Raw genomic sequence first — 21,708 nt, 5'->3', positions numbered from 1 at the left:
AATAACCTTTACTCGAGTATAAGCCAAGGGAGACATTTTCAGCCTAAAAAAGGGCTGAAAAACTAGGCTTCTAATCGAATATATACAGTAACTCTTGGTGCAGTTTGTTCGTTACCTCTTCCAACCCAACACCTCCTACTTACTTTCTTATCACTGTAGAATGGGTCCAGCTCTTCCAGAGCCACCCCAAGAAGTTCTGGTGGAGGGTCTCCATAAATGAGGGGGAGACTTTTCCCTTGCTCCAAGTCACTGCGGGGTTTGCGCTCTACCACTTCCTCAAGAGTCTCCTCTGGTGGCTTCAACTTCTTGGCTTCCTGCTCAGCAAACCGCTTCTCTATTTCTGCAATGGACTCACGAGTCAATCGGCGCAGGCTGTCAGGACCAGGGGGGATTGGCGGGGGTGCCATCTTGGCATTCTGCTCCTGAACCCTTTCCGTCAAGTGTCACAGGATAATGGGAAAGCTGTAAAGACAAGGAGGACAGAAGGTTTCATTTTGACCAAAGTGAAAATATTCATGGGAGACGTTTGTGTATTGATAAGGGGAACCTCCAAAATGCATAACGCACGAAACCTGTAACTGTTTGGTAGGAAATGCATTAAACATATAACAAAATGAAGAAGCACATTACAACACGTCACATCAAAGACTGGTTGTGCCATTTTTAGTGTTCTCTTATATAATTGTTTTTACAAACCCTACATATTAGTAGATAATTAGAAAATGTAAGAAAATATTTGTAATCCACTCTTCCCGTAGCTCTCATAGCTCTTTACAGTGGGGGGCGGGCAAGATTTGGGTCACACACATCACCTCAGAGAGGTTAGGATGGAGGAGAACATACTTTGATTTACCATACAAATGGTCCTCCATATTCACAGATTCTATATCCATCTACAGCAGTGATTCTCAACCTGGGGGTCGGGACCCCTGGAGGGGTCACGAAGGGGTGTCAGAGGGGTCGCCAAAGACCATCAGAAAACACAGTATTTTCTGTTTGTCATGGGGGTTTTGTGTGGGAAGTCTAGCCCAATTCTATCGTTGGTGGGGTTCAGAATCCTCTTTGATTGTAGGTGAACTATAAATCCCAGCAACTACAACTCCCAAATATCAAGCTCTATTTCTCCCAAACTCCACCAGTGTTCACATTTGGAAATATTGAGTATCTGTGTCAAGTTTGGTTCAGATCCATCATTGTTTGAGTCCACAGTGGTCTCTGGATTTAGGTGAACTACAATTCCAAAACTCAAGGTCAATGTCCACCAAACTCTTCTCATATTTTCTGTTGGTCATGGAGTTCTGTGTGTCAAGTTTAGTTCAATTCCATCATTGGTGGAGTTCAGAATGCTCTTTGATTGTAGGAGAACTATAAATCCCAGTAATTACAACTCCCAAATATCAAGCTCTATTTCTCCCAAACTCCACCAGTGTTCACAGTTGGAAATATTGAGTATCTGTGCTAAGTTTGGTTCAGATTCATCATTGTTTGAGTCCACAGTGGTCTCTGGATTTAGGTGAACTACAATTCCAAAACTCAAGGTCAATGTCCACCAAACTCTTCTCATATTTTCTGTTGGTCATGGAGTTCTGTGTGTCAAGTTTAGTTCAATTCCATCATTGGTGGAGTTCAGAATGCTCTTTGATTGTAGGTGAACTATAAATCCCAGCAACAACTCCCAAATGACTAAATCAATACACCTCCCCCCGCAACCTCACCAGTATTCAAATTTGGGTGAATCAGGTATTTGTGCCACATTTGGTCCAGTGAATGAAAATATATTCTGCATATCAGATATTTACATGATGACCCATAACAGTAGCAAAATTACAGTTTTGAAGTAGCAACGAAAATAATTTTATAGTTGGGGGTCACCACAACATGAGGAACTGTATCAAGGGGTCGTGGCATTAGGAAGGTTGAGAAACACTGATCTACAGCTTGAAAATATTCCACAAAAATTCCAAAAGACAAAATTTAATTTTGCCTTTTTATATAAGGGATACTATTTTGTTATGCTATTGTATATAATGCAACCTGAGCATCTATAGATTTTGGTATCTACAGAGAGTCTAGAACCTAAGGCCCACTGCACATGTGTTTTTTCACTGGTGGGGGAATCTCTATCATCAAATTCTTCATCTGGTGGCTGAATGGACACAATCCACACTACTACCTCAGGCTCTTAGCACCTCATTTGTCTGCACTTCTGTAGCAATTCTGCCTATCATTTCCAGCCATACAAGTTTGTCACACCACCATTTTAGGAGTTAATATTGTTGAAAAAATAAAATATGGCTAGGGCCTGCAATTGCTTGCTGTAGTTGGGAAAAATCACACGAACCATCTAGTCCAATCCCCTGCCATGGACGAAAAGCACAATCAAAGTACCCCTGACAGATGGCCATCCAGACTCTGTTTAAAAGTTTCCAAGGAAGGAATTTTTTATCATACTCTCAGGCAGAGAGTTCCACTGTTGAACAGCTCTTACAGTCAGGAAGTTCTTTATTTATTTATTTATTTATTTGATGCACTTATTAACCGCCATTCTCAGCCCTTACGGGCGACTCATGGCTGTGTACAGTACACATAAAAGACAGTTACAAAGGCCAGTATCAACAACATATAACTATACAACAAACACAGACTACATAAAAATCCGCTTCGTCTCTTAGTAGAATCATAGCCAGTCTCATCTTCCTTGTACCATTCCAGTTCTCATTACCGTAATGTTGTTGCTTAGCACTTAATTAAATGCCCTCTCGAACAGCCAGGTCTTAAGGCTTTTTCGAAAGGACATGAGGGAGGGCGCCTGTCTGATGTGTGCCGGGAGAGTGTTCCACAGCCGGGGGGCCACCACCGAGAAGGCCCTCTCCCTCGTCCCCGCCAGCCGTGCCTGTGATGCAGGCGGGATCGAGAGAAGGGCCTCCCCAGACGATCTCAAGGTCCTCGTGGGCTCGTAGGCCAAGATGCGGTCAGAAAGGTATTTTGGGCCAGAACCGTTTAGGGCTTTGTAGGCCAAAACCAGCACCTTGAATTGGGTCCGGTAGCAAATCGGCAGCCAGTGGAGCTGGGACAACAAGGGCGTTGTGTGCTCCCTGCCACCCGCTCCAGTTAGTAACATGGCTGCCGCGCGCTGGACCAGCTGAAGCTTCCGGGCCGTCTTCAAGGGCAGCCCCACGTAGAGAGCGTTGCAGTAATCCAGGCGGGATGTGACAATGTTCAGGTGGAATCTCCTTTCCTGCAATTTGAACCCTTTGCTTCAAGTTCTAGTTTTAAATAACCCTGCTCCCTCTTCCTTATGACACCCTTTCACATATTTATACATGGCCATCATGTCTCCTCTCAACCTTCTCTTCTGCAGGCTAAACATACCCAGTTCTTCAAGATGATCCTCACAAGGCATGGTCTCCAGACCTTTGATAATTTTAGTTGCCCTCCTTTCAGCCTGACAATATTGCTTTTAAACTGTGGTGCCCAGAATTGGATACTAGGCCTGGGTAACAACGGAAAAATTTGTTTCTAAAATCGATTTGTATTTGGGGGGATTTTTTGTTTCGATATTTAAAATAATTACAAAATTTTCCCTTAAAAAAGTTCGATATTTACGAAATTTCGTAAATGGTAAAAAATTAACGAATCGATTTCCGAAACAATAACGAATCGATTCGTTAATGGCGGACGCGACCGCGAAATACGCTAAAAAACCTCCAAAAACTTCTGAAGCTTCCCTCTCCCTCTGTTGTTGACTGTTGGTGTGATATTATAATTTTTTTTTCACTAATTAAACCATAAAACTGGCCCAGACATGCGGAAATAATAACGAAACGACCTCAGAACAATAACGAAACGAACACAATAACGAAATACGAAGCATTTACAAAACATATTTAAAAATTCGTTTTTTAAATAATTGCTCCACGAATTAACGAAACGAAACTGCCCAGGCCTAATATATATATATATATATATATATATATATATATATATGGCATATATATATATATATATATATATATATATATATGGCATCTAATTGTTGCCAGTTTGTACGTCACCCTGAGTAGCCTTCGGGCTGAAATGGGTGGGATAAAAATGATGTAAATCAATAAATAATACATTTTTGTGCCAAGTTTGGTCCAGATCAACAGACCGAGGCCCCCAGGTACAAGGCAGGCCGCTCAGAGGGATAACACCACCCCACTCTCTGCCTAGATCTCTGTTGCCCCCTTTCTATTATCGACCACGATATCAGGCATGGGCTAACTTGATCCCGCCAGGTGTTTTGGACATCAACTTCCACAATTCCTAACAGTTTACCGGCTGATCTATACCACTCTCTTTCTATCTATCACTATCTTTTTCTGTCATCTATCACTATCTATCCATCCATCTATCTATCTCTAACCTTCTATATCTATCTGTAACTATATCTACCACGCCCTTTTTATCATCTAGTCTATCTATCTATCTATCTATCACTCCCTTTCTTTCATTTATTTAACTCTCCCTTTGACTTTATTTCTATTGTTTCCTTTCTTTCATCTCATTACCTATATCTATCACTCTTGTAGAATCATAGAATCATAGAGCGGAAAGAGACTTCATGGGACATCCAGTCCAACCCCCTGCTAAGAAACAGGAAAATTGCATCCAAAGCACTCCAGACAGATGGCCATCCAGCCTCTATTTGAAAGCTTCCAAAGAAGGAGCCTCTTCCACACTCTGGGGCAGAGAGTTCCACTGCTGAACAGCTCTCACAGTCAGAAAGTTAGCTGGAATCTGCTTTCCTGTAGTTTGAAGCCATTGTTCCTAATCATAATCTCATTTGCTAATGAATCATAAAAACATGGAAACAGTTTATTACACTACCAAAACTTTGTTTTGGTGGGACATTCTGTAGCACATTTTGCTCTAGTTTTTCAGTGAATATCTCAGCCTTCTCTTCTTCAGGCTAAACATGCCCAGCTCTTTAATTCGCTCCTCATAGGGCTTGTTCTCCAAACGGTTGATCATTTGAGTCGCCCTCCTCTGGACACATTCCAGCTTGTCAATATTTCTCTTCAATTGTGGTGCCCAGAATTGGACACAGTATTCTCCGTGTGGTCTAACCAAGGCAGAACAGAGGCCAGCATGACTTCCCTGGATCGAGGCACTAGACTCCTCTTGATGCAGGCCAAAGTCCCATTGGCTTTTTTGCCACCTCATCACATTGTTGGCTCATGTTTAACTTGTTGTCTATCATGTATCTATTAGGCCTGGGTAACAACGGTAACAACGGAAAAATTTGTTTCTAAAATCGATTCGTTTTTTGGGGGTTTTTGCGTTTCGTTATTTAAAATAATTACAAAATTTTCGATATTTACGAAATTTCGTAAATGTGAAAAAAATTACAAAACATTAACGAATCGATTTCCGAAACAATAACGAATCGATTCGTTAATGGCGGACGCAACCGCAAAATACGCTAAAAAACCTCCAAAAACTTCTGAAGCTTCCCTCTCCCTCTGTTGTTGACTGTTGGTGTGATATTATAATTTCTTTTCACTAATTAAACAAAAAACTTGCCCCAGAGATGCGGAAATAATAACGAAACGACCTCAGAACAATAACGAAACGAATACAATAACGAAATACGAAGCATTTACAAAACGAAGTGTTCAAAAATTCGTTTTTTAAAAAAATTGCTCCAGAATTGTTCGTTATCGTTTTGTAATTGAAAAAATTAACGAATTATTAACGAATTACGAATTAACGAAACGAAACCGCCCAGCCCTAGTATCTATCACTATCTTTTCTAAACCAGAAAAAAATAACACCATTCGAGGAATTTATAATAAAAGGATGAAAAAGAGAAAATAGTGAGCCATTAAAACAAAGAAGTGAAATAGTATATAAAAGACACAGGAAAAAAGAAAAGACTAACATGAAGAGAACTGTGGAAGGAAGAAGGAGGAGCAAAGAGAACAGAAAAAGAATGGGAAGAGAGATGAAAAGCAAGACAAATAAAAACATGTCCATTAGAATAAAAGGAAATGATGCGTAGGAGTACTTACAGGAGGAGTCTGGCCGGGGTCGTGGGCGGGGTCAAGGGCGGGGTGGGGGTGGGCCGGCAGACGGCTGGCAACAGGGAGTGTCCCTCCAGGCCAAAGATGGTGGGTGGGCCCTGGCGGGGAGGAAGGGCCTTGGGGGCGGGGAGGAGGAGGGCCGGCAGCGCCCTCTCGGCCTCCCCCCCCTCCAGGAGGGCCCGGAGGGGTCCCTGTTTCTGCCTCCTCCCATTGGCCCTGGCCCCGCCTCTCTCTTCGGGGCCCCCTGGGGCAGCGGGGAATTTATGCCCGCGAACAGCCCCCTCCGGTGGTACCTCCCTCCTCCTGTTCAGGAGGAGGGGCTGGAGGGGCCCCTGCTTCCTCGTCGGGGGCCGCGGCTGCCTCCTCACCTGGGGCCCCGGGTTGGCCCCGCCTGGTTGGGATTCCCCGAGGGTGGGGAAGAGGCAGGGCTGTACCAGGCGGGGCGGCTCTCCTCTCTTCTCTGATAATTTCCGGGCGGAAATGAGAGCTCTGTTGAGATCAGCATTCTGGGCCGCCCGGTCCCCAAGGGCCCAGAGGGGCCTCCTTGAAAAGTGGGACACTTGCACTCCTGCCATCATCTCACAGGCGCAATGGGGGGCAGGGAGCAAGGGAGGGAGAGAGGAGACCTGGCTGTGATTGTGATGCGGCAGGAGTGATAGTGACGTGGCAGAGGGGATTTGGGTGCCTCCACCTGAGTCTGAGAGGCTCAGTCACTTGTCCTTAGAGGGCTTCCTCTGAGTGTACCCTGCCCAAGTCCACCCAGGGCTGAGCGAGGAGGGCTTCGGACCTTCCTCTTCACACTTCTAAGCCACGCTCATTCACTATAAAGAGAGCTTTGCCTGGCCTTCCTCTGAGGCGGAGAGAATATGGCTCGTCCTCTAACCACCTCCTCCCATTGAGAAATTTCTCCTTAAGCGGACACTCCAGCCTCTTTCCTGGCATGGAGAAGCACTGAGCTCATCATCCAATGTTCCAGGGTTGAAAAGAGGCTGAAATGTCCTGAAAGGAGGGAGCTCTGAACAGAGGCCAGGGATCTATCTATAGAAATAAAAATGTAATGTTCGTTTGTGGGATTAACAGAACTCAAAAACCACTGGACGAATTGACACCAAATTTGGAGAGAATGCGCATAACAACCCAATGGATGACCCTCACTCAAAAAAATTGATTTTATCATTTGGGAGTTGTAGCTGTTGGGATGTATATTTCGCCTACAATCAAAGGGCATTCTGAACTCCACTAACGATGAAATTGGCACACAGGACTTCCAGTAGAAGGGTTTGATGGGCATCAACCTTGAGTTTTGGAGTTATAGTTCACCTACACCCAGAGAGCACTGTGAACTCAAACAATGATGGATCTGGACCAAACTTGGCATGAATACTCCATATGGCCAAATATGAACACAGATGGGGTTTGGGGAAAATAGACCTTGACATTTGGGAGTTGATAGAATTGAACCAAACTTTCCACACAGAACCCCCATGACCAACAGAAAACACTGTTTTCTGATGGTTTTGGTGACCCCTCTGACACCCCTTTATGACCTCCACAGGGGTCCCAACCCCCAGGCTGAGAAATGCTGACTTAAGGCCATCCAGTCCAACTCCCGTCACCAGGGCAAGAAAACATAACCAAAGCCCTCCTGACAAAGAGCCATCCAGCCATAGATATCGATAGATAGATATTAGGCCTGGGTAACAACGGAAAAATTTGTTTCTAAAATCGATTTGTATTTGGGGGGTTTTTTTGTTTCGATATTTAAAATAATTACAAAATTTTCCCTTAAAAAAGTTCGGTATTTACGAAATTTCGTTAATATTAACGAATCAATTCGTTAAAATGGCGGTTGCGCGACGTGAAAATAATAGTTTTAACCTCGGAGAAGGAAAGAGGGGGGAAAGAGAGAGATAGGAGTGGTGAAACAAACCACTTTCTGCCTTCATGAATGTATGGGACAGTCAAAGCAGTACTGAAAGATGGCCATCCATTCTTAATAATAATAATAATAATAATAATAATAATAATAATAATTAATATAATAGTTTTAACCTGGAGAAGGAAAGGGGGGGAAGGAGAGAGAGAGGAGGGTGAGTGAGTGACATCTCTATTCTGGTTTGACAGTGCTTCTTCTCAATAATAATAATAATAATAATAATAATAACAAACCACTTTCTGCCTTCGTGAATGTATGGGACAGTCAAAGCAGTACTGAAAGATGGCCATCCATTCTTAATAATAATAATAATAATGATAAATATAATTAATATAGTAGTTTTAACCTGGAGAAGGAAAGAGGTTAGGCAGGCAACAGGCAGGTCTCTGAGTGCTGCACTGCTGTGTCTCTTTGCCCAATGCACGCAGGCCAGAGTGAGGAACGAGGTGAGGTGAGGACAGGAGGAGAGGAGAATTTGATCCACTTAAGCAGAGGCCAGGGACCCGGAAGTGGGGTAAATGCAGCTTGCAACCAGGGAGAGGGAAACAACTATAAAACTTGCACCAGACATACGGAAATAATAACGAAACGCCCTCTCGCTCGCCCTCTCGCTCGCCCTCTCGCTCGCCGCTCGCCCTCTCACTCGCCCTCTCGCTCGCTTGCTCAGCCGGCACCGAGAGAGGAGAGCTCCCAGCAGGCATTGCCAGGCGGCCATCTTACGTATTTCCGAAATGGACGGAAATACAAAAATTTTTGGCGCCTGCCGTTTCGATATTTAAAAACACTTCCAGGTTTAAAAATAAGTTTTGTAATCGTTTCGTAATTCAGAAATTAACGAAATTTTTAACGAATTACGAATTAACGAAACGAATTGCCCAGCCCTATTGGATACAGTATTCCAGCAACCAAAACAGAATAGAGAGGCACCATGACTTCCCTCGATCTAGACACTATAATCCTTTTGATGCAGCTCAAAATCCCATTGACCTTTTTAGCCACTGCATCACACTGTTGACTCATGTTCAACTTGTTGTCAACAAAGACTCCACATGGACTGTTGTCAAGCCAGGCATCACCCATTCTATATCTTTGCATTTGTCCTTATGGTATCTTAAATTTTTCCTTGTTGAAATTTATTTTGTTAGTTTTGGTCCAGCTCTCTAATCTGTTAAATTCTGATCCTGTCCTCTGAAATAGTAGCTATCTCTCCTAATTTGGTGTCATCTAAAACTTGATAAGCACGTCCTCTAAACCTTCATCCAAGTCATTAATAAAAATTTTGAAGAGTACTGGGCCCAGGACCAAACCCTGTGGCACTCCACCAGTCACTTCTTTCCAGGATGAGGAGGAACCATTGGTGTGTACCCTTTGGGTTCATTCACTTAACCAATTACAGATCCACCTCATAGTAGCATTGCCTAGCCCACATTTGACTAGATTACTGACAAGAAGTTCATGAGGGATTTTGTCAAAGGCCTTCCTGAAATCAAGATATGCTACATCCATAGCATTCCCTACATCTACCAAGCTTGTAACTCTATAGATAAAAGAGATAAAATTAGTTTGGCATGACTTGTTTTTGAGAAATCCATATTGACTTTTAGTAATCACAGCATTCCTTTCTAAATGATCGCAGACTGATCATTTAATGATCTGCTCCAGAATCTTTCCTGGTATTGACGTCAGGCTGACTGGACAGTAATTGTTTGGCTTCTCTCTTTTTTCCTTATTGAATATAGGGACAACATTTGCTCTCCCCCAGTTTGCAGGGACTTCTTCTCAAAGATTATTGCAAGAATTGCAATGCAGAAGGAAGAATTCCCTTTTAACCATTGCAGAAAAATTGGTGTCACTCTTTGACATCTCTTATTTGCTATGGTAGACAAAAAAGTAGGTGAAGATGGCTCTGCAAAAGTGGAGGTAGGCATTTTAGATTCAAGCTTAGCCCAAAGAAAAGTTGTGGTTCTTTGAATGCTGACACTAACAAACAAAAATTGGGATGAGTTTAAAGAAACATACAGATGTGTCCTGCCTGAATCCTGTGGAAAAGAACAAAAAGAACACCCCTCTCCGGTTTTCGAGTCTTCACCCTGATATTTCTCCTTTGCTTAGCTTTATTGAAAAGAAACCCTGATATGTCTAGGATGATTTCATACTAAATGCCTTTTATGTACCTGTAACGTTTGCACAATGAGCTAAAAGTAGTTCCTTTGGGGAGTTTCTCTTCCTTTTAGGACCTCAGCACATGTATGAGGTTCCTCAGTCCAATTCGCCAGCCTCTGTGGTGAATCGGCGGGGCAGCAAGGCAATCCTGGTGCCCTGTGTCCTGCCTCACCCACAGTGAAGCTTCCCCATCCCACATGGGGAAGTGTCAGCCTGCCGTATTTCAAGGGAAGATCCCTGCCACACTATTTGGATGCTTCCTCCATGGGCCCTGCCGGAAGTTGCTGTACATTGTGTGATGGATGGTGTAAAGGGGGTTAAGAGATCAGGGTTTCTTATTGCTCCTGTGTGACAGGAATATGCGAGGGTGTTACACACAGGTGATGAGAGAGAAAGGTGTGTGTATATGGTAGGTATGCTCACCTCCTCAAACTTCTGATTCAGGAATTAACTAGATGATATATTTGAGGTAAAATGTCCCTGTTCTTCTTTTTGACTCCCTTTCTTGTGACTGGACTGCAGAGATGTAGAGGCTGACTGGAACTAGCTTTATATGACAAAACAAGGCTGAGGCAGATTAAAAGTAAACTAGAGAACAGGTTTATTGAAATATTTGAAACAGACAACTCATTACTGAGTGGTACATATTTGGTTTCTGAGGCACAGACTAATAAAACGAATGGTTGCTCAAGAAGAACTTTTCTTTGACGTGAGTTATTTTCCTCACACTATCCCTATAACAAGCAACAGTGTGTTTCTTAGACCAGCCGCCCTGGCTGTCTGCAAGAGTAACTAGGTTCCTTCTAGACTACTCTGCACTGTGGGGAAATAAACCCACTTGTATTCCCTCTCAATACAAGTCAACAAACCTTCGCTTTGACTACCCAAGCCAAAGTACCGTGAAGCACTTGTCCTCTATTATTCCCTATCAGTCTAATTCTGAACTCACTCAGCAACTCTCTTCTCCCTGCCTGAAAATCCTAATCCTATCTCTTTCCTAGATCAAATCCTTCTTCTCTCTTTTAGATCAAATCCTTCTTCTCTCTTTTAGATCAAAACCATCTCTCTCCTAGATCAAATCATTCTTCTCCCCCTCTGACAGAAAGTACAGCCTTTTTACACACTCCTTCAACTCCTCCCCTAGGGGTCTGAGCCAATTAAGAGTTAGTTGACTCCTCCCCTTGCCTCTCTGCCCTTCCCAACATGTCAGCTATCCTGAGCACCCTCCCAACATGGAGGCCTGCTCACTGACTCCCAGGCTGCGGCCTACGAAGCAAAGGTATGAGTTCACTATAGACGGCATGGGGTTCTGAGGAGGAAGCATCCTGACAGCATCATAGGATGCTAAAATCACCTCATGTGATGAAGTGGTTAATGTACTTGCGCAAATATATTTGCAAATACCGGGTTGATATTGACTGTTGAGAACTGCATGAGAGAAAAAACCGTTCAAAACACAGTGGACTAAAAATAAAAAACAAAAACATTGTGCTTGTGGGGAACTCCCTCCATTTATATAGCACTGCCTGGTTTCTTTCACAAGCTGGCTCATTTTGACCCATGTGGAAACACACCCAGCACACAGAATTTTCTGTATAGGAATTCTGAACCATCTTTCTGTCATTTGTAACCAGTCACTCATATTGCTGAACGTGCCCTTTTATAATAACATTTTCATTCATAATAGTACGATAGACAGTGGCTGGTGGCCTCCATATTAATGGGGAAATAAATCAGCTCAGTTTTGATATCTAATGTTACATTCACTGAGTCATCACAACCACATGCACACATTTTAGAAATCTATAAAATTCAAAATAAAATGTGAAGTGGATTCACTCCATTGACACAGAATCCAGCTTCCACAGATGATAATCTATTCATGTTCAAAGTATGTTACATATGTTTTGCAGAAGGGTTGAGACAGTAGACTCACAGCTATTGAAAATTTAAAAATAAACTTGTATATGTGAATCCTTCCCCTGCAAGAACTATACAACAAATATGTTAATAGCAAATACACATAATAATATTGAGCACAGGAGGCACACACTACCTAGTCATTCTAAAACAGGGGTCCTCAAACTAAGGCCTGAGGGCCACATACGGCCCTCCAAGGTCATTTACCCGGCCCTCACTCAGGGCCAACCTAAGTCTGAAATGACTTGAAAGAACACAACAACAACAACAACAATCCTATCTCATCAGCCAAAAGCAGGCCCACACTTTCCATTGAAATACTCATAAGTTTATATTTGTTAAAATCGTTCTTCTTTTTAATTAATGTATTGTTTTAAAGTGTTTTTTTGCACTACAAATAAGATATGTGCCGTGTGCATAGGAATTCATTCATTTTTTTTTTCAAATTATAATCCGGCCCTCCAACAGTTTGAGGGACTATGACCTGGCCCTCTGTTTAAAAAGTTTGAGGACCCCTGTTCTAAAACATGGCATGGATGAAATATTATCTCAAATTGCTAATACATTACTGAGATTTTTCTACTTTTACCTAGTAAATATTAGGCTTGGGCGGTTCGTTAATTTTGTAATTCGTTATTAATTCGTATTTAAATTAGCTTACGATCCAATATTGAGCCATGCAGGAATAGTGTGAGGAGTAAATTAGATTCGAAACAATTTTTTCAATTTATTTCGTAATTGTTTCGTAATTGTTTCATTATTATTTCGTTATTATTTTGTAATTATTTTGGCATGTCTGGTGCAAGTTTTATAGTTGTTGTTTGTTTTATCACACCAACAGTCAACAACAGAGGGAGAGGGAAGCTTCAGAAGTCCCCCCTGTCCCATTTGGAGGATTTTTTAGCATATTGCGCAATCGCATCCGCCATTAACGAATCGATTCATAATTATACGAAATTTCGTAAATTTCGAAATTTTTAAAAGGAAAATTTCGGAATTCTTTTAAAAAACAAAACACGATGGACCCCTAAAAACGAAACGAGTTTAGAAACAAATTTTTCCGTTGTTACCCAGCCCTAGTATGTGTATGTATGTATGTATATGTATGTGTGTGTGTGTATATATATATATATATATATATATATCTGTTTTTGAAATGGGATAGGAGAAATAATATTATGTTTGCTTAGATATAAAGTCTGACTATCCGGAAAATAATATCTTTAAGGGGAATCTGAGGAAAAAGGAAAATCAATAATAAATATAGTTGTAACAAAATACAATATGACCCCCTATGTGCGCGAGATACGGTCCTTGACTTCACATGGATACACAACATTGTGGATAGTGAACTTATTGAAATGAAGGACTTCTGGCAGAAGACTATCATAGAGACCCACTAGAGTAAAGCTTTCCAAAAACTTCATGTTGGTGACACATTTTTTAGACATGTATCATTTCGCAACACAGTAATTGAGTTTCATTGCAGAAGTGACATGGAACCAGCTTTTTCAACCAAATTATGCATACTGTGCAATACATAGATCATTCCTTAACTACGCTGTGTATATGCAGATATGACAGAAAGGGGATATAGTGGTGCCCCATGCTAATCAGCATCTTTGCTATGTGAAAATACATGGAAGTTGGTATTCTTTTTCACATAGACTCAGAAGTTTATTGTTACATTTGCACAACACACCTACACACTGCAAGTGACACATGAAGGCAGCATGACACACAGTTTGGAAAACTCTGCACTAGAGGATCTAAAAATGTCTATAGAGGTCAAATCTTGTTGGACACGGATAAATGACATTGTGGATACTGGCTTTGCGGACAGTAGTAGCCTTTGAAAATGCAGTGTAATGGATGAATATGGAACCCAGGAAAGAATGAACATGGAACAGCTTGGCAATGTCTTTGGAAAATGAGCTAATAGGAAGCTACTGGTGTTTTATGCTTTTAATGTTTTTTAACAGGGTTTTTATAATGTGTGTTAAATGTTTTTAATTTTAATGTAGTGTTGAAGGCTTTCATGGCCGGAATCACTGGGTTGTTGTAGGTTTTTTCGAGCTGTATGGCCATGGTCTAGAGGCAAGAACACTTTTCCTCTGGGTGGAACAAGCCATGAGAATAAAGACAAAGATCCACCCAGAGGAAAAGTGTTCTTGCCGTACATCAAGGAAACCACTGACCGCATAGGAAAGCTGATGAGGAACCACAACATACAAACAATCTACAGACCCACCAAGAAAATCCAACAAATGCTACGTTCAACAAAGGACAAGAGGGATCCTCTCACTTCTGCAGGAGTCTACCATGTACCATGCAGCTGTGAAGAAGTCTACATAGGGACCACCAAACGCAGCATTGCCCAAACACGAATCAAGGAACATGAAAGGCACTGCAGAATACTTCAACCAGAGAAATCAGCCATAGCAGAGCACCTGATGGACCAACCTGGACACAGCATTTTATTTGAGAACACAGAAATGCTGGACCATTCTCACAACCACCATGTCAGACTACACATAGAAGCCATTGAGATCCACAAGCATGTGGACAATTTCAACAGAAAGGAGGAAAACATGAAAATGAACAAAATCTGGCTACTAGTATTAAAAAACTCTAAAATTGCAACAGCACCACAATAGAGAGGAAGCAGGTAGAGACATCTAATTACTTCTCAAGAAAAGTTTGCTCCAGGCACAGTCAGCCTATTGTATGCTAATCAAGGTGGTCAGTTGAAACATTCACACCTAGCTCCAGTAGACAAGAGTCCTTTGTCCCACCCTGGTCTTTCCACAGATATATAAACCCATTTTCCTAGTTCCAACAGACCTCCCTACCTCTGAGGATGCTTGCCATAGATGCAGGCAAAACGTCAGGAGAGAATTTCTCTAGACCATGGTCATACAGCCCGAAAAAACCTACAACAACCCAGTTTTTAATTTTGTTTAATTTTGTTTATGTTCGTTCTGGCATCGAATCGTGCCAGTGTAAGCCACCTTGAGTTGTCTTCGGGTTGAGAAAGGTGGCATAGAAATGCAGTAAACAAACAAACAAATAAATAATGCTTTAAAATATTTGTAGCATTAGTCACAATAATCCTTCCAACAGCCCTATAAGATGCAGGACTGAATTAAAGGAAACATTGGCTTTACTTCAGCCATGTTCGAAAATTGTGGCTGGGATAAGATTAGAGCAGGGACTTCACAGATCACACACTGCCAACCATAATATGTCCCAGAATTCATGCAAATTCTTCACACACAAAATGCAGTGGTGCACTTGTTTATCTAACATCTCACAGTTCCAAGCTGGAATTATTTTCAGCCTTGGTGCCCCATTTTCAGCATCAAAATAGCTCTGACCTACCTCACAAGACTATGGAGAGCTCAGTAAAGGCCATAAGGCACTGTGTAGATTCATGCAGTAATACATATGTTGACTCTAATCTTTTATTAAGTCATCTTTCCGATTTCCCAAGCATGCAAACAATTTAAAGGGCGGAAACAGAGGACAAAAGTTGTAGTAGGGACAGGGTCTCCACTGCCAGGAGGAGGAGGTGCATAAATATTCTCCTTCTGTTGAGTTTGCCGAACTTGGCCTCTGAGGCAGCAGCTCCCATTGGGGTCATCCGGCCTCTTTATACGCAGCCAGCCGGTCAATCTTAAGACAAGTTTTGTGCTGGCTGTTTCTCCAGCTGCTGTGGGCCATCACAGAAGGACTCGGGTTTCAGCAACAAGATGACTCAGGCCATTCCTCCCAAGAAAGGGGAGGAAACGAAAGAGGGAGGAAGAGGAGCACAGATGATGGAAGTAAGGCTCAGGCTTACTAGCCTGCCACTTGCCAGCCACACCTATGTCCTCTCCTGCATGCAAATCCCATTCCAGAGCCCTTCTTCTCATAGCTATTCACTGACTTTCGCACAACATGCTGCCGGCTGCCCCTTCCCACACTGCAGGTGCTGAAGCATATCTTGAATGTTACAAGTTTTCACCCGTCGTCTATCAATCTATCTCTGTTTCATGCTGTCACAGCTTTAAAGTCCGTAGATGCCAAATAAATTGATGCAATGCACTTAAGACAGCACTAGAAATTTTTAACAACCACTTTGTTAGATCTGCACTAATGAAAATATGGGCCAGACATAAGGCTAAACTTTACCCAAAGACTCCTTTGTGGATTTCCCCCCTTGAGGCAGGACAAAGAAGACTGTATTGTCGAAGGCTTTCATGGCCGGAATCACTGGGTTGTTGTAGGTTTTCCAGGCTATATGGCCATGTTCTAGAGGCATTTTCTCCTGACGTTTTGCCTGCATCTATGGCAAGCATCCTCAGAGGTAGTGAGGTCTGTTGGAAGTAGGAAAATGGGTTTATATATCTGTGGAAAGACCAGGGTGTGACAAAGGACTTTTGTATGCTGGAGCTAGGTGTGAATGTTTCAACTGACCACCTTGATTAGCATTTAATGGCTTGGAAGTGCCTGGGGGAATCTTTCTTTGAGAGGTGATTTGATGTGCCTGATTGTTTACTCTCTGTTGTTTTGCTGTTGTAATTTTTGAGTTTATACCCTGCTACCATCTCCCCAAGGGACTCGGTGCGGCTTACATGAGGCCGAGCCCACAATACATCAGTAATAAAAATAATAACAGTAATACAAACAATAAAATAAAACTCATAACAAAAAAATAAGCAATAAACATTTACAGTAACACAATGACGTTTAAAAGACCTATGGCTGGGCCAAATGTAATAATTATTTTTTAAAAAAATAATGCTGAGCATGAACAGGTGAAATATGACTAGGATAGCATTTTCGGAGAGGGATCATCAGATGCCGGCATCATAAAAACAACCAGCAATACATTAAAAATATTGAAAACAGTAATTAAACAGTTAATTAAAACACGCCTGTTAAAATCAGAATCCAGAGTTCAGTCCGGGCCAATACATTGTCTTAGATCTTCTTTCATTTGCTGTTATTACTGGTCAAACGCTTGGTCCGTCTGAAAGACAGGAGGGAGGTGGCCAATCTGATGTCCCTTGGGAGGGAGTTCCACAGATGAGGGGCCACTGCAGAGAAGGCCCTGTCACTCATCCCCACCAGTTGTGTTTGCGATGGCGGTGGGATCGAGGGCAGGGCCTCTCTGGATGATTTTAAATTTTGTGATGGTTCGTAATAGAAGATACGTTCAGACAGGTAGTCTGGGCCAGAACCGTTTAGGGTTTTAAATGTTAAACCAGCACTTTGAATTGTGCTCGGAAGTTAATCGGCAGCCAGTGGAGCTGGCGTAACAGAAGAGTTGTATGCTCCCTGTATGCTGCTCCGGTGAGCAACCAGACTGCCGACGGTTGGACTAATTGAAGCTTCCGGGCAGTCTTCAGAGGCAGCCCCATGTAGAGTGCATTGCAGTAGTCTATTCAGGATGCAAAAAGAGCGTGGACCACCATGGCCAAGTCTGACTTCCCAAGGTATGGGCGCAGCTGGCGCACAGGTTTTAACAGATGTGTGGTATGGATACACATATAAACATAGAAAAGGTCATTATCCCCCTCCCCCTCCCATTTCATTCCAAAAAGTACATTTTCCACATTTTCAGACTACACCTGCAGTATGAGTAGCTTTTAAATAGAGGGCACCATCAATGACAGGACTGTATTCTAGTAAAGCGCATCACCATTTTTCAAGGAGCAATGTAATGAAATTAGTAAAAAAAAATATATGTGAATTTTGGTTTACCAGTACATTTCTGTTTACAAACTGGAGAGTATAGAGTGTACTAGTATTGGACTCTACATATCCATCAACAGGAGGCATCTAACTCCAGCTGCCAGATACCCAAGAATGCCACACGAATAACCCCAGAGCCAGATCAGAATCAAGCCTATCCAAACAGTCACTGGGAAAAAAATTAATGCACTGCAGTGCCAGCATGCTTTGTGGTCTCACAACAGGATATCTCAGGCAGAAGTGTTTAAGGAAGCTTCTGTCTCCCATGAAGTAGTAGCGAATAGATCATGAGTCAGTTGGGTGCTGAATCCACTCCAATGGTAAAGTGGTTATTCTAAGTGCTGTCCCTACTCCCAAAATAGGCTTCGCTAAAAAGTCTAAATTGAAATCCTGGGTAGATTCACTGCCAATGATATGAAAATCACTACTGCTCATACACCTAGGTTATAGAATAACAGAATCATAAAGTTGGAAGAGACCTCATGGGCCATCCATTCCAACTCCCTACCAAGAAGCAGGAAAATTGCAGTCAAAGCACCCCTGACAGATGGCCATCCAACCTCTGTTTTAAAGCTTCCAAAGAAGGAGCCTCCACCACAGAGAGTTCCACTGCTGAACAGCTCTCACAGTCAGGAAATTCTTCCTAATGTTCAGATGGAATCTCCTTTCTTGTAGTTTGAAGCCATTATTCCTCATCCTAGTCTCCACGGCAGCAGAAAACAAGCTTGCTCCCTCCTCCCTAGGTTAGTTGCAAGGTATCCAGCAGGATGAAAACAGAAGTAACAAAGTGATTATCAAGCAGTAGAAGTTGTTCAGGAAGACAACATTCCAGGTAAACAAAACCAGCAAGATGCAAACCAGTCATAAATCATAGCCAGCCCAAGGTCAGAAAAATATAAACACTGAAAGGTATTGCTAGTACCCCAAAAAAGGATTGAAAGCAACAAAGCTGCTGGGGAGTGGCTGTGAGATTTATAGCCAACTAGTTCCAGACACAGGTGTGTACTTAGGTCAACATCTCCTACTTAATAAACACTGGGAGTGGCACAATCTCTCCTTGTACATTTATTGCTTATTTAATGATGTCAATGGGTCTTCATTGTCTGTAGCCTTCTATTGCGGACCTCTGCCTCAACCCCTGGTTCCTTAGATTCAGAAAGATAATTGAGGTCAAGAGAAGCAGATTCCTGACCATCCATCTCCTCCTCTCTGTCTGAATCACCACTCTAGAAGCTAAATTATGTCCAGGTGGTATATACTTTAGCTTGCAGAGGTAAGACAACATTGCTACTCTACCTCAGACAGCAATATGCTTTGGATAGGTCCTGTTAAGGGTATGGGCATATCTTTGCTTATAGCCACACTCAGAGCTTGACTGTTCAACATTTTTGGGATCTGGAACTGGGGTTTGGAGGCTTTTCCTGTGACAGATTGCTAGCTTTGCAGTCTTGAAGCTTCAAATCTTAAGTTTGAGGTATAAAGTACATCCATTAAATAGGACTGGTGAGTAGAAGGCTATTGCTTGTAAAAGCAGAAGAAACTATCTGCCTGGTAAACATTCACAAACATTCAGATTCTATGAATTGATTAAAATCTGTTCAATATTTTTCAAGCTACAAATATTATTATGGTTGACAAAATGAAAACAGTGGACTGATCCTGTACCATCAATGGCTGTGTAGAAGATGGAATTGTATCAGGCATTTTGTGTGTGTGTGTGTGTGTGTGTGGAGCAACTTGAGAAACTGCAAACCACTTCTGGTGTGAGAGGATTGGCCATCTCCAAGGATGTTGCCTGTCCCTGTTTGATGTTTTACCATCCTTGTGGGAGGCTTCTCTCACGTCCCCACATGGGGAGCTGGAGCTGACAAAGGAAGCTCAACCTACTATCCCCAGATTCGAACCGCTGACCTCTCGGTCAACAGTCCTGCCGGCACAAGGGTTTAACTCACTGCATCACCAGGGGCTCATTGCTTGTCCCAGAACCAAGTAAGAAGCAACGCCTGCTAAAATTCATTATTTTGAATAACAATTAAAAGTATAGAAGTTGTCTCCAATCCACACTTTGGCAACCCTAACCATTGTCAAATGTGACATTTATATGAAACCACTATCTAGAAATTTTGATTTGTTTAGAGATTTGGAGACATTGGGATACAAAAAGCACCTAGCTCCATCTCTCTCTATATATCTATATAAATAAAAATTTAATGAACTTAAAAACCACTGGATGAATTGCTGCCAAATTCGGCCACAAGACACCTACTAACCCAAGGAGTGACCATCACTCAAAAAATTGATTTTTTTTCATTTGGGAGTTGTAGTTGCTGGGATTTATAGTTAACCTACAATCAAAGAGCATTCTGAACTCCACCAATGATGTAATTGAACCAAAGGTGGCATGCAGGACTGCCATGCCCAACAGAAAATACTGGAAGGGTTTGGTGGGCACTGACCTTGAGTTTGGGAGTTGTAGTTCCCCTACATCCAGAGAGCTCAAACAATGATGGATCTGGATCAAACTTGGCACAAGCACTCAATACGCCCACATATGAACACAGATGGAGTTTGGGGGAAAGAGACCTTGACATTTAGGAGTTGTAGTCACTGGGATTCACAGTTCACCTACAATCAAAGAGCATTCTGAACTCCACCAATGATGTAATTGAACCAAAGGCGGCATGCAGGACTGCCATGCCCAACAGAAAATACTGGAAGGGTTTGGTGGGCATTGACCTTGAGTTTGGGAGTTGTAGTTCCCCTACATCCAGAGAGCTCAAACAATGATGGATCTGGACCAAACTTGGCACAAGCACTCAATACGCCCAAATATGAACACAGATGGAGTTTGGGGGAAAAAGACCTTGACATTTGGGAGTTGTAGTCACTGGGATTCACAGTTCACCTACAATCAAAGACCATTCTGAACCCCACCAACGACAGTATTGGGGCAAACTTCCCACACAGAACCCCCATGACCAACAGAAAATACTTAAGGCCATCCAGTCCAACACCAGGGCAAGAAAACGTAATCAAAGCTCTCTTGACAAAGAGCCATCCAGCCATAGATATAGATATATATTATTCACATACACACAGGTATAGTATCACAGATTTGAAAGGGACCCCTAAAGAAGGAAAATAATATGTTGCATGTTCAAGTGTAGGCAAACCAGACAATCTCTACATCAACACTGGCGAAGAAAGAACAAGAAATACTGTTTACCCACAAGCATAAAGAAATTACATATATTAGAAACCAACACTTCCTCATTACTTTATTTTCCAGACCACCAGACTGTGCCACAGCAACATGTGACAGGGGACGGCTAGTTTCTAATCAATCCTTTCTATAATGATGGCACACTGGGATCATGAGTCCTGTTTTAAAGGCAGAAGAGGATTTTAAGGCTAGCAAAGAAATAGGTCGAATGTGACTGAGTCCTTCGACAATTTTTTTTGATGACACAATCATGACAATTTTAATTCCCATAGAAAAATCTAAGCCAGTGGCTTTCCAGCTTGACAATGGTTAAGACTTGAGTTATTATCTTCTTTGTCATCTTCCACTTTTTCTATTTACCAATGCATCCTGGAAGCTTCTGTTTTACACAGTTCTTGTAGAAATCTGGATTACACTTATTTAGCTAATTCATTTGCAGTTTAAGATACAATTTTGCAGTCACTGGCTGGAAATTTGTGGTATGTTACTGTACTATCATGTACTGTGGTACCCTGATTTGAGATTCACCCAATCACTTAGGATCTCATCCCATGGAGGTGGGGAAGTGGGAGGAATAGTCTTCTTTACTATAGCGTTTTGTTCAGTTCCATTCATAAGGAAAACAGATAATATATTCACTCTATCACACACTATGTACTTTT

The 21,708-nt window shown here is 42.1% G+C and overlaps 1 protein-coding gene across 1 annotated transcript in view; it reads right to left on the bottom strand.

The window, feature by feature from the left end:
- Window positions 1–21,708, bottom strand: part of LOC132778353 (sodium channel protein type 4 subunit alpha) — a 127,718-nt gene that overhangs the window by 95,101 nt on the left and 10,909 nt on the right. Inside the window, exon 2 of the mRNA XM_067470091.1 lies at window positions 144–462. Within this exon, the coding sequence (XP_067326192.1) occupies window positions 144–407 (264 nt within the window). The 5' untranslated portion in view covers window positions 408–462. The remainder of the gene's footprint in view (window positions 1–143; window positions 463–21,708) is intronic.

Source organism: Anolis sagrei, chromosome 6 (assembly GCF_037176765.1).
Source record: "Anolis sagrei isolate rAnoSag1 chromosome 6, rAnoSag1.mat, whole genome shotgun sequence".
Lineage (NCBI taxonomy): Eukaryota > Metazoa > Chordata > Lepidosauria > Squamata > Dactyloidae > Anolis > Anolis sagrei.
The sequence above is the reverse complement of the archived record's forward strand: the minus strand, read 5'-3'. Positions and strand labels throughout refer to the sequence as shown.